This window comes from Patagioenas fasciata, chromosome 7 (genome assembly GCF_037038585.1).
Source record: "Patagioenas fasciata isolate bPatFas1 chromosome 7, bPatFas1.hap1, whole genome shotgun sequence".
NCBI lineage: Eukaryota > Metazoa > Chordata > Aves > Columbiformes > Columbidae > Patagioenas > Patagioenas fasciata.
Window position 1 is genome coordinate 7,865,164 of NC_092526.1, and position 14,761 is coordinate 7,879,924.

The following is a 14,761-nucleotide window of genomic DNA, read 5'->3' on the forward strand; positions in this document are numbered from 1 at the left end:
TCCTCTAATGCAGGCCTTTAAGGCAAGAAAAATGATAACATGGTGGAGAGATTCTTGCCAGAGGCAGCAGAGGATAAGGTTTTCAATTTAGGTAGTTCATCCCAGAGTTATCTAAATTATACCTGCATCATTTCTGGCTTTTCCCACGGGCAAGAATCAAGATCATTAAAGCCAGCCATCCATCAAGCGAGGAACGCTCCATGCTGTGGCAGACACAGTGCACAGCTTCACCCACAATATGCTAATTAGAGATCTCAGGGGAAAAAAAAGGTTGCAGTACCAGACTAAAATAGGGACAGGATCAGTGGATAAAAGAACATTGTATTATATACAAAAACATCTCCTGATTTATCTGAATGTTTTCCATTTCTTTTGAAAATAGTTTCTTTTAAAAATAAAAACTTGAAATATAAGTGAAGCATTGCAAAATGGAGCAGGTGTGGAAAGAAGAACCACTCTAGGAAGAAGACACTTATTTGGCAGTCTCTGCAGCAGCAGCAATTTGACAAACTGAGCTGTACCGTCAATGTCAATAACACTGAAGCAAAGTTGTTTTTAAGATGACTGCATAATTTCAAATCAATAAACACTTTCGAAATATTCTCCCTTATCTTCTTATCCTTACAGAATTCTTGCAGACTAGGCCACGGACAACTATAGCTCTGATTTCTGGTCCAAGTAAGAACACACAGAGGATGCATACAGATATCAACAATTTAAAAGCATGTTGTAAATTCAGTCAGCAACAGTAAATGCTTCCTTTCACCTTCCACAAAAATGCTAACACTTTAATTCCACCATTACAGACACTGAAGATGCCTCACGTGCCACCAGCTTCCCACTCAGACTTACAATGGATGTATCCAAACACCTATACCAACTTTCACTTGCTTCATACACAGCTATTAATCAGGTAATCACATAGTGAAGGCAGTTCTATAAAGCTTAAATATTAACAATTTACATAAAGCATTATCCAGAGGAGAACAAAATGTAGCAATATATGCATACAAGACAAAACAAATGTGAAAGAACAGGAGAAGCAACAGAGGAAAGCAACTCTGTGCCATCGGAGTGCTCCCTAGACAAGCAATCTTTACTTCATGCCTGCAATTAGAAAGCCAGCTGACACAAATGGACTGGAAACGTATCTTCATCAAGAACAGTTGTCCAAAGCAACACATTGCCTGTAGAAATGCACAAGTCTCGAATGTATGGGTTTCCACAAATAAGCCTGAGAATTAAATGCAGAAGTCTGAATTTGTGAATAATTTTAGATGGTTCCAGTCAAGTGCTACTTGCACTGAAGCAGTACCCCTTCTTCTTGGCCATAGTCAGTGTGAGTTCTATGTTGGGAAACATCACTCCCAACTTTTTTCATCCTAAATGATCTGAACCTGTACAAAAAATTACCCTGGCCCTTCTTAAGCAGCAATCCAGAGGTGAACAAACCTTGTATATCCCGTGGACAGTTGGTACCAGCAATTTACACTTTTGAATGGCTCACAAAGACAGGGGAGATGAAGCAAGTGGAACCTTGGGGATACTGATCTGCACATCCTGATCTTCCAAAGCATGAAAAGCAAGTATTAAAATGCAATTCAAGAGTCTAGAGTTTCTTCATCATTTGGAGATGATGAAAAAATCCTAGTATCTTACAAAGATTCCTGTTTAAAAGGTCTAGATAAAAGTATTATGCTGTTACTAAATTCATGTCGGATAGATCTTTCCTGAAGGGGAAAAAATACATTATTATGCTAGACATTAAAGTTACTTTTGTTGGGAAAAAAGTATTTGAGAAACCACTAGGATTTTTATCCTTAATTAGATTCGTGCAATTTAAAATGCAAGTTCTGAGGTCTCTTTTCCCAGCCAAAACTTAGAACTTACAGCCAAAAAAGTTGGGAATACAGCAACTGTCAAGTCAGTACAAAGCAACAGTAGATAATACTCATGCTTTTTTCTCTGAAGCTTTGTGTGAGTCATTACATTAATTTCTATTCTACAGACACCTAAGTGTTTTTGAAGCCATGCACGGCTTATTTCCTCTTGACTGCTGTTACGCAAAGACATAATTATTAAACATCTCACAGGATGTTAGCCTAAAAGTGAATGCATTGACAAACTGAAAATATGAATGTGAGCATATTATAAACCTAAGAGCACAGAGTTGCTACAGATTACCCTGAAAAAAAATGGAAAATATTGATAAAACACCAAACAACTCTAGAGTTAAAAAAAAAAAACCACCTCTTTAAACACAGGGGTCCATTTGTGAAGTCCTGGGATATTCAATATATAACTAACTAAAACTCCATCCCCATGTTTAGAAAGGAGCCATATGTTCACTTTGCAAATGTCTGTGGCTGTTTAAAGATACACAGCTCTGCATCAGAGATCGTCACTGCACAGCAGGTGAAACTGAACTTGTGAGCAATCACCAGTTATTTCAGTGCAAAGTCTGGCACGCTGGCTCGAATGACTTGGCAGACACAAGCTAAGCAACCTAACCTTGCACTGGAAAGATATTTCCCTCTCATTGCTCTATATGAACAACTCTACTGGCTAAATTTCCATGCCTTTGACACCGCCCTCTTTAAATACCCATCATCTTGTGATTAAACTCCATGTCCACAGGTTTAGTTTGTTTTAGTGAAGGTCTATAACACCCAAGAGATAAAAAGCACGATCTGTGATAAGGAACTGATTTTTTTTGTTTGCTTCCTAGCTATTCTTTAATAGAACATTAAAAGTAAGTAACGGTGGGTGCTATGTACCCATTTTGTCCATTTCCTGTATTGCGCCATCCTTCAAATAATATGCTCTGTAACGGGCTATAAAATTCTGCTTCAATTTTTCTCCATCAGACAGTTAGGAAGTCTAAAAATAATCTACTAAGACAGTAAGCTGAATAACAGTTATAATTAGTTACTCAGTAGTGACTGTTCCTTGATAGGTATTCTGTTTGTCATAAAAGTTTTAAAATAACAAATGAAAAAAAGAAGCAAACGAAAAAGCCACAATACTGTTGAAATTGCAAACCATAACACCAACAGCCCAGCTAGTGTGCTAAGGACCAAGTCTTCTTTCTTCAGAGAATGGAAGAACCTTAAGAATTTAACATGACACAAATTTATGTCCTTTGGAAGCTGGAAGTTAAACCCAGATTTATAGACTAGTACAAAAAATGCATATTAGAATATCATTTGATGACATATTGCACAGAAAATAGCTCAACTCAACGTGTTTCCCCATCAGCAGATCTCATAAAATCAGGAACTGCTTTAGCATTAAAAGGACAGAATAATCACATGCGATCAAGTCTATTCACAAATTTTATCTCTATTTCTTCTCCTGGTTTCGATCATTAAATAAAACTATTATTCTTACTTTAATTCATTAAGACCTTATCTTGTTTCTATTTCAGTTCTGAAATCTCATACCCATGACTAGGCACAACACTGTGCTTAGGGCTAGTTTAGTTTGTGTAATTCCTCCTTTCCCTTCTCCCACTAATTAACACATTCTCAATTTCATTCACATTTTTCATCCCCAGCTGGTAAGATTTCTTTAACGGGAAAATTTGTGTTGTGAGCTGAAAACACTAACAACATGTTCAATGAACTGAGCTAAAGGTTTCAAGATTTTAAATGCAGAGCACAAAATGGTTTCTACTAACATTTTAGAAACTTCAGTAGTGAAACATTGGGACGATTTAAAGAAAATTAACATTTCTAGTGTTAGTCCATCCTCACACCAGCTGTGCTGCTGTGTTCCATTAATGCTATTGAAATCAATGCAGTGTTAGGAGAATACAAGTAGAAGTCAAGTGGTTAATCAAAATGCAGCCTAGGGGACCACTAACAGCCCCCTTCAGCATCACTAATACAGCTCAGCGTTGCAGTGGAAAATATTCACGTGTGGTCTTCTGCACAGTCATTGTGGTGCACTGCAACAGCACGGCTTGAAAACTCCACGCTACTGCTTTTGTGGGAGCCAAATGGACAGAAAAATAGGAAAAACTGTTCTTTATTGTATACAGCATGGAAAAAGAATGCAATAGATAAGGCACAACAAATATGAGTCAAAGCAATGTGTTACCCTGCAAAAGCTGTAATCTTGGCTAGTAGAACCAGGGCAGCCCACATCATATTACATCTGGTGCACACTGATGTTCTGTGGGGACAAATAGTCTGTTTTTTAAGGCACGGCCATGTGGAACATTGTACACACTACATTAACTGAAGAAAAGCCTACTGTAGCCCTTTTAAGACAGGACAGCTTCGGAAATTCAAAATAATATGGAACATCATAGCTTTTTAAAATCTAGTTTGCCTCTGCAAGTACAGAACTACAGGGTGAACTATGTTTGCAGACTGTTAAAACTAACAAGGCTGTTATACGTGTAACAAGGCTTACCAGAAAGAGAGCCATGGGAACAAAACAACTGATCATGAAGTTACCTGAGTCTTCTTCCTCACCTAAAAGGCTTCAGTGTCTCAGCCCCAAGTCTTTAGGACGGAGGACGTGGAAATACCACAGCAAAGGTTCTTCTCACCATAGTAACGTCTGAAAAAAAGCCTGCTCGCAGCATTGCCAAAGCTGGCTTGTCAGCCTGCCTCGCTACACATTCCTGAAGGATGCCGAATATCTGACAGGCATCCAAGCCATCATGTCTTGGATGACAAGTAAATACTGAAGTTTGCATCCTAATGAGTGACTTTGAAGATACTAACACTGAAGTTGTTAAAAGAGAACTCAACAGCCAATACAGCAGAACAAGTTAATGCATAAGGTGAAAAAGCTACAGAAACTCTGAACAGATACACCAAAAATATTCTCCCTCGCTGAGCAGTGTTGCATCCAGCAACCTGGTTCTTGACTGGTCTTGGTATTAAAAAGAGTTCTCCTAGGACCAGCTATGCACAAGGCAGGTAGGGAGAAGGACTTGATATGAACCTTCACTTGCTCATTTTTATGGGATCAAAGACACATGATTAATATCCTCCACAATGACACTTTTCAAAGCAAAAGAATGTTTTGTAAACTGGTCTGGCACAGTTTTCAGTGAAATTATACTATCTAAGGTGATGGATGGTTACACTTACCAAAACTTTAGCTTTTCACCGAACAAGCACAGTAGAGTGATGACAGTGGCCTCAAAGCACCTTGGTCCTTGCTTTAAACCAACATTTTTATTTTTAAAAAAGTGTTTTGCAACCTGCATATTCAGAATGAGTACCACTATTATTTAGTAGTGTTTTAAAGCCTGAGGAATTGAAACGGTTTCCTTTAGTTCGCTTAAATCAATAGCTGCCAGAAAATCACAGCAAGAGTCCACAATTTGGGGTGGGGGGGAAACCAATAACGACAAAAAAACCAAGAGAAAGCCCAAATCAGATCCAAGCCACAACACACAAATCTCACACCCCCTGCTTACTGAAGAATCTCATAAAGAAAACAGAGAATTGATTCTTTGATCATGTTTGTGCAAGAAAATAGTTCTATCTGATGAAATATGTCCCACAAAAATCAAGGATTCCTTTCATAGTTATCTTGGAAAAGCAAAACTGCTAAAAGCCAAGCTGCCTAAAATCAAACTGATCTTGTGCCTGTCACATGAAACCAAGGATTTGCCTACAGCAGAAGCAGCCATGTAGACATGTGCCATAGTTTTGTATTTCCCCGTTTCCGCTTAATCACCTCCAAAACAGCAAGATAAGATTTACCTGAGGTGTTATTTGTGGCAGTGGTTCAAAGCTTTGTGACAAGGCTGACAAAAACTCTTATCTGCTGGGCACCCAAGGTTTAGATTAATACTTTCTTGTGTGTATGGGAATATTTTACTTCCCACGAATGCAGAAAGGACAGCTACCAAATATCTTAAAAGCTTTTCAGATACAACTTGAATAAAGACAGAATAGAGAGAAGGAAAGAGGATTTGATTGCTTCTCGAACCAATCAGTTGAAGCCTTACAAGCATCTTTATTAACAATACACTCTTTCATAAATCAAGTGGAGGCTCTGAAAAAGCAGTTGAAATTTGTCAGTATCAAAACAACCAGGTTGCTGGATGGTTTTGAGAAGGGAAGAAAAAAAAAGCAAAGTATGCTTATGATTTTACACATGGCTTTAAAGAGGAAAAAAGTAACACCTAACCTCCCACTCGATCTACTCAATGTGCTCCCCAGGTTTACTCTTTAATATAATCCATGGAGCCTCACCCTCTAGCAGAGGTCCCATCCTCAGATCCTTTGGAATTAGGATTAAAGGTATTTGTGATATTAAGATGCTCTCTTTTGGGTTGCATGAAAGGATAATAGAAGTTTTTTGCTCTTGGGCTTCCCTCAATGAAAAACTGATGCAAAACTAACTTCAGAGGGAGAAACCAGGTGTGGTACCACAGTACAAACATTAAACCTGAACACACTAAGAATAGGAATACACGGTTCAGTCTGCATATAAATCAACAATGCTAGTTGTCTGAGAGTCTGAAGAGATAGATTTCTGGCCTCTGAATGGGAACTGAAAAATGAATAAAATAGGAGTTCACCTACTTCAGGGACAGCTGACTTACAGTCCTTGCTAAATCCTCAACATTTCCTCCTATCTACTGCTAACATCTTCTTATTATGAACAAGTGTAATCCAGATGGATTTTCTTCAGATCCTTCTATCTGCCAGAAACTCTACACACCACCAGAGAGCCATATTTTCCATTGCAGATTTCACCACTGCTGCCTCTGTTCTGCACCATTCTTGACAGTCAGAGGTGGAATAACTTCAGAAAAAAGAAAAAAAAGCCAGGCTTCCCAGAAAAGTGGTTGAGTGACCACCCCTGGAGGTATTTAAAAGATGAGCAGATGTGCTGCTTAGGGACATGGTTTAGCACTACACTTGGCAGTGCTAGGTTAACAGTTGGACTCAATGATCTTCAAGGTATTTTCCAACCTAAACAATTCTATGAACTGAAGAAAACATTTATACATTCCAGTACTGTAAATATTTCCTTTATATACTATTATTCTAGTTGTCTATACAGAAAAGTTAGGGAGAAGTGGAAGTTTTGTTTAAAAACCCCTATCTGGTCCAATTGCCAGTGTCCTTAATCTCAATGAAAAGACTTTTTCAATCCATAAATCTGAGACATGGTCACATGCCAGATGTGTTCACTGAAGTCAGACAAAACCATAAACTGGACTGATTTCAATAACTTGACCTTGGACCTAAACCAGGATTCTCGTGTTATCACAATCCACCTGCACCATATAGATACTGTGCTCAGAACTCCTTTCTTAATACAGCACTGTACCGAATAAAGGAAAATTCCACATGCAGAGAGGCTTTGGGAGGAGAAATGTTGACTAATCATCATCTCTCTTCTCCCTAGTTTACAGATAAAAGAATACTATTTTTTTTTCCCATGAAAGTGTTGCTAACACTTAAAATGCACAATGAAGAAAAGCCCATTGCATATTCAGACTGACAAGTCTAGCCTGCCATGATAGTCTGATTTAAATTATAAGAAAAATACTACCAGCAATAGCTAACATGAATTTGTCTAAAGTCAGCATTAAAATATTAGAGCTGATAAAGACAGAAGCAGTAATCCTAACATTTGCTTTCTCTGATCACTTCATATTGTAATGGTTGAATAAACTATTATAAAGAAAACAATGGAAGTATTATGTGTATTTGTATACATACATGTTTCAGCTCCAGTAAAATGACAAACTGTTGGGTAACAAATTGCATTCTCTGCAACAGTCTTCAGATTATCTCAATTGCTCTAGCACAGTAAAAAAGGATGCTGGTAAAATATCACAGACACAGCTAACACATTGTAATCACGATGTTTACTTAACCTAGCTTATTTACTGAAAATTCCTTCCTAGCAGAGAAGATATTTATGTTATGATTCTACTGGAATCGTATGGCTTCCAGAGTTTGCTAATGTCAGGAAACTGCTTTGAAGACAGAACGTTTTTCATTTCCCTTTGGCTGCCTCTGATCAGATGAATTTCCACTAAATGGTTTCAAATGGATGAAGAGTGGGCACTTTAACACAAGGATTAGCTTCCAGTTCTATTCTACCCATTGGTAATATCCAGCCTGGAGATACCTGACCAGTAATTTTATTCAACAAGGCACCAGGACAATACATTAATCAAACCTTAGCAAACTGTTTCCTAAAGGTTTTTGTTGTTGCTGTTTAATATAGTTGCTTCAGATATTTCAAACTTAGTGTACAAGAGCAAAAGGTAAAAAACTGAAGCTCTAATAAGACAAATGGTGTTCTTTGCCGTAGAGCAAACCTCAGGCCTCAAAAAGCTACGCAAACACCACAAACCAAACACTCTTATCAACCTCCTTAGGCATTGCTTGTGAGCACTAAAATTATGAATCTGCTAAACACCAGGAATAACAAACAAAACTCCTATGCTCTGTTCCCTTTTTGGGACTGCAAAGATCATTAGCAGGGCAGACTCAGACCTCCCTATGGGTCAGGACAGCCAGTACCTCTTTAGACTTGTTGGCAGAGCAAAATGCAGGGCAATAGACCAGGGAGTATAAACAGCGATATTTATTTAGCGTATAAACCACATTCACAGCTGGGAACACCAAAGGAACAGAGCTGTGCAGGTGAAGAGGCCAGCGAGCCATTCTTCCATAGCATGACTCAAATACTTTGAGAAGTTGTGAGAGTAGCAAACAGGCCTTTCACTGAAGACAAAATTAATGACTTCAAATGACTTTTAAAAATATATATTTAAGTTGAAGGTACCAGGTAGGTCATCTTTGTGTGCCAAATCATAAGAGCTATTAAGCAGAGTAGGGACGGACATTTTTAAATCATAATCAGTAAAAAACATAAATGTTTTCTTTCAGTTAATAACCAATAAAGTGCCTATGATAAAAATGCAGAGTAGATTAATATCAACCCAAGTAACTAGGCTTACAGAGAAAATGTTTGCCCAGTTTCATCTTTCTGAAGTGCTATCATTTGAAGTATGAAACATCCCCAATGAACAAGACAGACTATATTGCTTTGGCAGAGAATTTCATTTTCTTCAAGGTGTTTGAAGTTACCATGGAAAGTCTTCCTCTGAGCTTGTAAAAAAACACTGGACTTCAGATTGCCATTGATACAAGCTAGACTTGGAACTTTGTTTTGCAAGGCACTCCAAATATCTAACACCAAAAAATCATGTTATGGCCAAGAGAGAAAAATACAGATTAAACACTGCATAAATATTTTAATAACTGCCATACCCACCTGCTACATTAAGCTTTTCGACTGCTCCTAAGCTGGGAGCAGGAGTGGTAGTATTGTTGGTAGAGTTTGCTCCTGTTCCATTAAGTACAAGATTTTCCACCTTGGACTCCAGCTTCCCAATGCGCTGCAAGATATTATCCAACAAGACAGCAAGTGTCTTCTTCAAATCTACAAGCGAAAATGAAAAGTTAAATTGCTCAATAATGCAATGTGCCATGTCAGACAGAATAAGAAAATAGATACAAGAGTGAGACTGGAATATATGCAGACACTTTCTCAGTGCAAATCTTTGTCATCAGCAGTTCTATGCAGTAACATTCCCTACTTTGTTTAGCCTCAGATAAAAGTTTCCCTGGAGGTGGAACTTGTCTTCTTGCGTATTTTATAGAGCACACTGCAGCTCATACACATATCCTACTTTCAAGGTGAAATGTGTACTACCTTGATGGGTACACACATGGTAATAAAAAAATGCATGCTTTGCAATAGTCAGGTAATAAGAAGTTGCTTAAGTAACAATAACCCTAAACCTAACTCCATATTCAAGCACTATCAGAGGAACAGTCTTTTAGATGCTCAGTCACCTGCAAACAAAAATCTCCTCCCCCAGAGATGAGACAACATTGAGCCAGTACAAAAACCTTCTTCTGCATCTTCTCCAGCACAACCACATTCTTCACTGGCAAAAAAATGTGAAGTTCAACCCTTCTGTCATATACACAAAACACCAAAAAACACACAAAAAAACACCTGTTTATTTTCTTTTAGTCTGTTAGTGATTGCCTCTACCTATTTGGTCTGACATAGCAATTTTGTCATATGGAAAGCAACAAATAGTAACAGGAGTTTACATATCAAATGACAACCCAGAAAGAGTTCTCTGATACTTTTTCTTTCCCTTTTTCTACTGTTCATATTTCTTGCCCAGACAGTTGGAGAAGCTAAAAGAACGGTGGGGACGAATGGAAAAGTAGACCACTATCAGGCTAAACCGTGTAATTATAGTGGCAACGAGCCAAAAAAGATAAAAGAAAGTATTGCTCTTTGTTCATGTACCCTTCTCTCAGGATTAAAGAATTTGGTATGACGAATTTACATTATTCTCCCACTTAATTCCAGAAAATATTACATGTGCATATGTATAATAGAATTTCAGCTTTCCACAACTTTACAATCAAATAACTTTCTGATCTGTAACAGAAAATTTCTCTATACATCTGAAGAGATTCCTCTGCCCCAACATCAGTTGTGTTTTTGCCATGCTTATTTTGTACTACTTTTATTTTTTCCCATGACTAGCCCAATTCTTGTGCAAATGAGAAAGAAAAAGCTATTAGTTTTAGAAGGCTTATGATTCTTTTTTCCAAATAAAAAGAGATTTATATTTATTCCATGAAGCCATAAAGCAGATATTTTTCTTTATAATTGTGTGTTTTTCTTTGTCCTTTAAAGATCAGGAGATGGAATCTTAAGCACTAATGATCTGGACTATCTTAAAAGCGGTTGTGGCATCACTTAATGGTACAGTGTGCAGACAAAAAGGAAAGAAGGAGAGAGTGGAGCAGGGATTTAACATGAACAAAACCATGGTACAGAAGGAAGAAAAAATACTAGGAAAAAAAGGCAGAAAAAAAATTCAGGAAACAACAAGGAAGAAACATAGCATACAGAAAGGTATACCCAGAGAAGAAAGAAAAAAATGGCTAAGCTTTGTAATGTTTTAATACTGAATACTTTTAATAGCAAAACATTTATATGAGAGACTGCTTACCAGTACAAAAATACAATTGGAAGCTAGTTTGAGTAGGGAAGGGAAGAAACAGGTTCATAGTAATTTTTGTAAAATAACTGCTTACTGCTATAAAAATCTAATGCTCACTGTGTATATTAGGACCACAACTTTTAAAAGGAAAGCGTCTGATCTACCTGCCTGATCAGTCAATATATGGGAGAAAGAAAAAGTGAGAAAGCAAACAAGCTATACAGTCACAAGGAGTGACAGAAAATCTTTTGGGTGGGTAAAAGCAGCCAAATCAAGCAAACTTAAAACTTACTCTTGAACATGGAAATGATGATTGTGCTTAGTAATAGCATCTGAGGATAAGATTAAAAGAAATAAAAAGGCTAAATGTCAAGGCTGTTAATTTTCATAGAATAGCGAACGAACTTCTACCCATTATCATCAACATTAATCATTAATGTGTTTAATCCTGCACAGCTAACCTGATCATTTGCTATCAACAACTTATTTGGTACGCCAAACAGAAAAATATAACTTAATAAGTAACTATTATCTTCCTCAGATTCATAAAGTATTACTTAATATGGTGTTATTCACTCACCATAGCATCTTTCCCTCTAATATTTTAAGTAAATACATTACCATTATTTTGCATATTTCTGAACTCCTTAATTGAAAACACCTGTCCAAACTTGTCTTTAAACTTAAAATTCTTCTTAGCCATGGAACTTGAAATTTTACACAAAACTTAGCTTTACTTTCACAGAAGCATTACAAATTTCTCTTACCCACTTTCAAATGCAGTTTAACTTCTCCTGGGGAACCTGAGCATCCTTTGGCAGCAAGTCAACTTATTGCTCAGCGGGATTTGGAACAGGAAATTAATGCCACAGGCAACGAGCTGCAGGGGGATCTGAGCTTAAGGATACCCTGTACCTTCAGACCTAGCTTGGGCTTGGATTAATGCAGTTACTCTTCATTTCTGGAGACATATTTTCCTTTGTTTCTTTGTTTTTTGTTTTTCTTCTTCAATCCAGCTACCATCAACCATCCTTACAAGATAACGGGACACTGATGATGGCTATATAGCAGATAGCATTTTCTTTTAAGTGTATACACACAATTCTAGGGGCCTCTACTTGCTTGGAGGTCTTCAATCAAAATAACCATCTAGTACCACTCTATTTAGCTTGTGTTGCTTAGTAATATTACCATAGCAGTATAATTCAATATGTAGTTAGAAATCAGAAGTTACAGAATCGGGATGGGTTGTTCTTTAAGCAACAAAGCAATGTAATTGTTACCTGTGTTTGGGATGATAATCTCAGGCTTGCAGGCAAGCACCTTCACACAAACTCAACATTTCTTTCTTTAGAAGAAAAAAGTGCTAACAGAAACAAGACATGGGGAGAAACTCCCAGCAGGATATTTTCATCACATGCACCAAGAAGCAGAGTATTAAGAGAAAACTATAGAAAAACATGCAGCTATTATCTGTTGTATCCTAGTCTTTATTCTTTGTCTAAACCTACAAGAAACATCTATCCAATTTCTTCAGAGCCAAATATTAAGGCAACTATAAAAGGAAACAAATCTAGATGACTAATTAGCCATTAACTTTCCAGATAGCCTGAAAGTGCATAGCTAAGTGGGAAAGGGAATTTAAAAAATGCTAAACAAGTAAGGTATATGATGTGACTTTATCAGATTGAAAAGGGGCCACACCTAACTTGAAATTGGATTATATGTTTATTTTCATAACATTTTCTGGCAACATGCTTCGTTCTTTTCTGCATGCTTTCTCTCACACATGCACACAAACTTAACTCTCATGTTGTACAAATGGTAAAGTAAGCATTAAAATTCACTGCCGATCAAAGCACCTGAACTCAAGAAAAGAGTTCTTTACTCCAAAGCAAATATAATATGTTTAAGATTAATTTAAGATTACGCCTGATACAGAAACTTAAATGTTAAGTAAACTGACTGAACAAAGAAATGACATGGGAAAGAAAAAGAAACGAACATAGCAGGTCTCTAATTTATCAATAAGGTAAGGTCTTCTTCCACAAGGAATTTCTTAGATCACTGACACACAAAACTGAAAAGTCTCCAAAAGTTTCTCAAAAACAGCAAAAAAACCCTTTTTAATGACATTCTAAAAAAATAACCTGAGGCATACCAGATACAGTTACTAGACAGACGTGGTAAAAATTATCAGACATCTTCATTTCCAAGTGACTGGAAATGAAAAATTGTCCCATTTCACATTTACAAGCCAAGACTGCTTTCTCAGTCTATGCAGAAAATCCACAGTGCAATATACTGTCAATTGAGCAGCATAATGCTGCAAAACATTTGGACGACTTTAAGAAAAACCTAATCAGATTATCACGTAACCTAGAGCACACACTTACCGTATGCTGTCACTGTCCCAACGTAAGGCCCATCAACCACATTTTTATTTTCTTCAGCTAACGCTTTGATGTATCTTTTGCTGAGATCCAAAATTTGTTCACGCAAGACTGTACTGCTTTCATGTTGTGTTTGCTGCTGTATAGTAAAATGCAGAAGCATCATTCCCCAAATGAAACCAAAAGTCACCAGAAAAAAGCCGAGTTTCTGAGAGGAGAGCTTCCATGGAGAGAATGCCATGATTTCCAACAGCTTCACACTGTTACTACAAAGGTTCCTAAAGCATGAAGCCAAACAGCAAGTTCATGGTCCATATATATAAATATCACAGGGCAGGACTCAGTCTTATTCCAGCTCTTTAGTCAACGTACATCCGTATTTCAGTTCCATCCTGTTGCAAGAGGAAAGAAAAGAAGCAAAGTTAGCACAGCATAGTTTTTACTAGCTAGACTAGGTCTTCACTCTGACTGCTACAAAACAGGAGTAAACAACATGCTTTCTTTGTACATGTTCAATTTGCATGTATCAACATTGTACTGTACTAGCCAGAGCACAAAGAAGCTGCGAAAAGCACTGGAAAGAGAACAAAGAGGGAGTGATGTGCCTGGGCAGGTGCGGAACACCTCTCAGTGGATCAAATTCAATGCTTGAAGTGGTTTCTAAGCTGAATTTCAAGGTAAGGCTGCTTTTACATTTTGTGTGCGTGTGTGTGTGTACGCCAAACTCCGCAATGTTGCCAGTGCAGCAATTTAAAACAATTCTCAACGTAACTCAGTTCTCAGAAAACAAGTAATTTTAGCTGGCAGTGACACTGCTCCGAGTTCCTGGCAAGAGCCACGGCATATGGTTAGATAGGTGATCAGGAAATCGGACACCCTCAGGGGTAAAGAGGAAAAAAGAAATCTACATTATTTAAGCCAATACACTCCTGGCTTACACTGCAAGCAGTCAGAAGGCTGGAATAATCTCCTTTTGCTCCTGTGTGGCCTCTGCCATGCATCATTACTCCTTATTCATAACACATAGTCCAAAGACTTTGCTCCTTTGCAACCAAATCCAAAACACATAGTACTGACTGCTATAACATGCCTTTTGTATATAAAATTAATATTCTCAGAGCTTTGCACACACTAGGGAAAAATAATTGGAATAACGCACTTCAAGACACAGTAGGATCATCTTTCCAAAGTAAAATCAAAGATAAAACCTGGCATAAACAATTCAAAGGCAAGGGCAGTTCTGTGATGAAAGCTACAGGCAGGGTCCTTAGCATAAAATCCAAGGAGAAAAAAGGTAATTAAAAGGTAATTAAGTGTTGAAACACAGATT

General features: G+C 37.5%; 1 protein-coding gene across 4 annotated transcripts in view; it reads right to left on the reverse strand.

The window, feature by feature from the left end:
- MGAT5 (alpha-1,6-mannosylglycoprotein 6-beta-N-acetylglucosaminyltransferase) overlaps positions 1-14,761 on the reverse strand; it is a 122,596-nt gene that overhangs the window by 61,481 nt on the left and 46,354 nt on the right. For all 4 annotated transcript variants that reach the window (XM_065840549.2, XM_065840551.2, XM_071810780.1 and 1 more), the window contains 2 exons: positions 13,435-13,823; positions 9,277-9,444 (listed from right to left, as the gene is read on the reverse strand). In XM_065840549.2, the coding sequence (XP_065696621.1) occupies positions 9,277-9,444; positions 13,435-13,672 (406 nt within the window). In that variant the 5' untranslated portion in view covers positions 13,673-13,823. The remainder of the gene's footprint in view (positions 1-9,276; positions 9,445-13,434; positions 13,824-14,761) is intronic.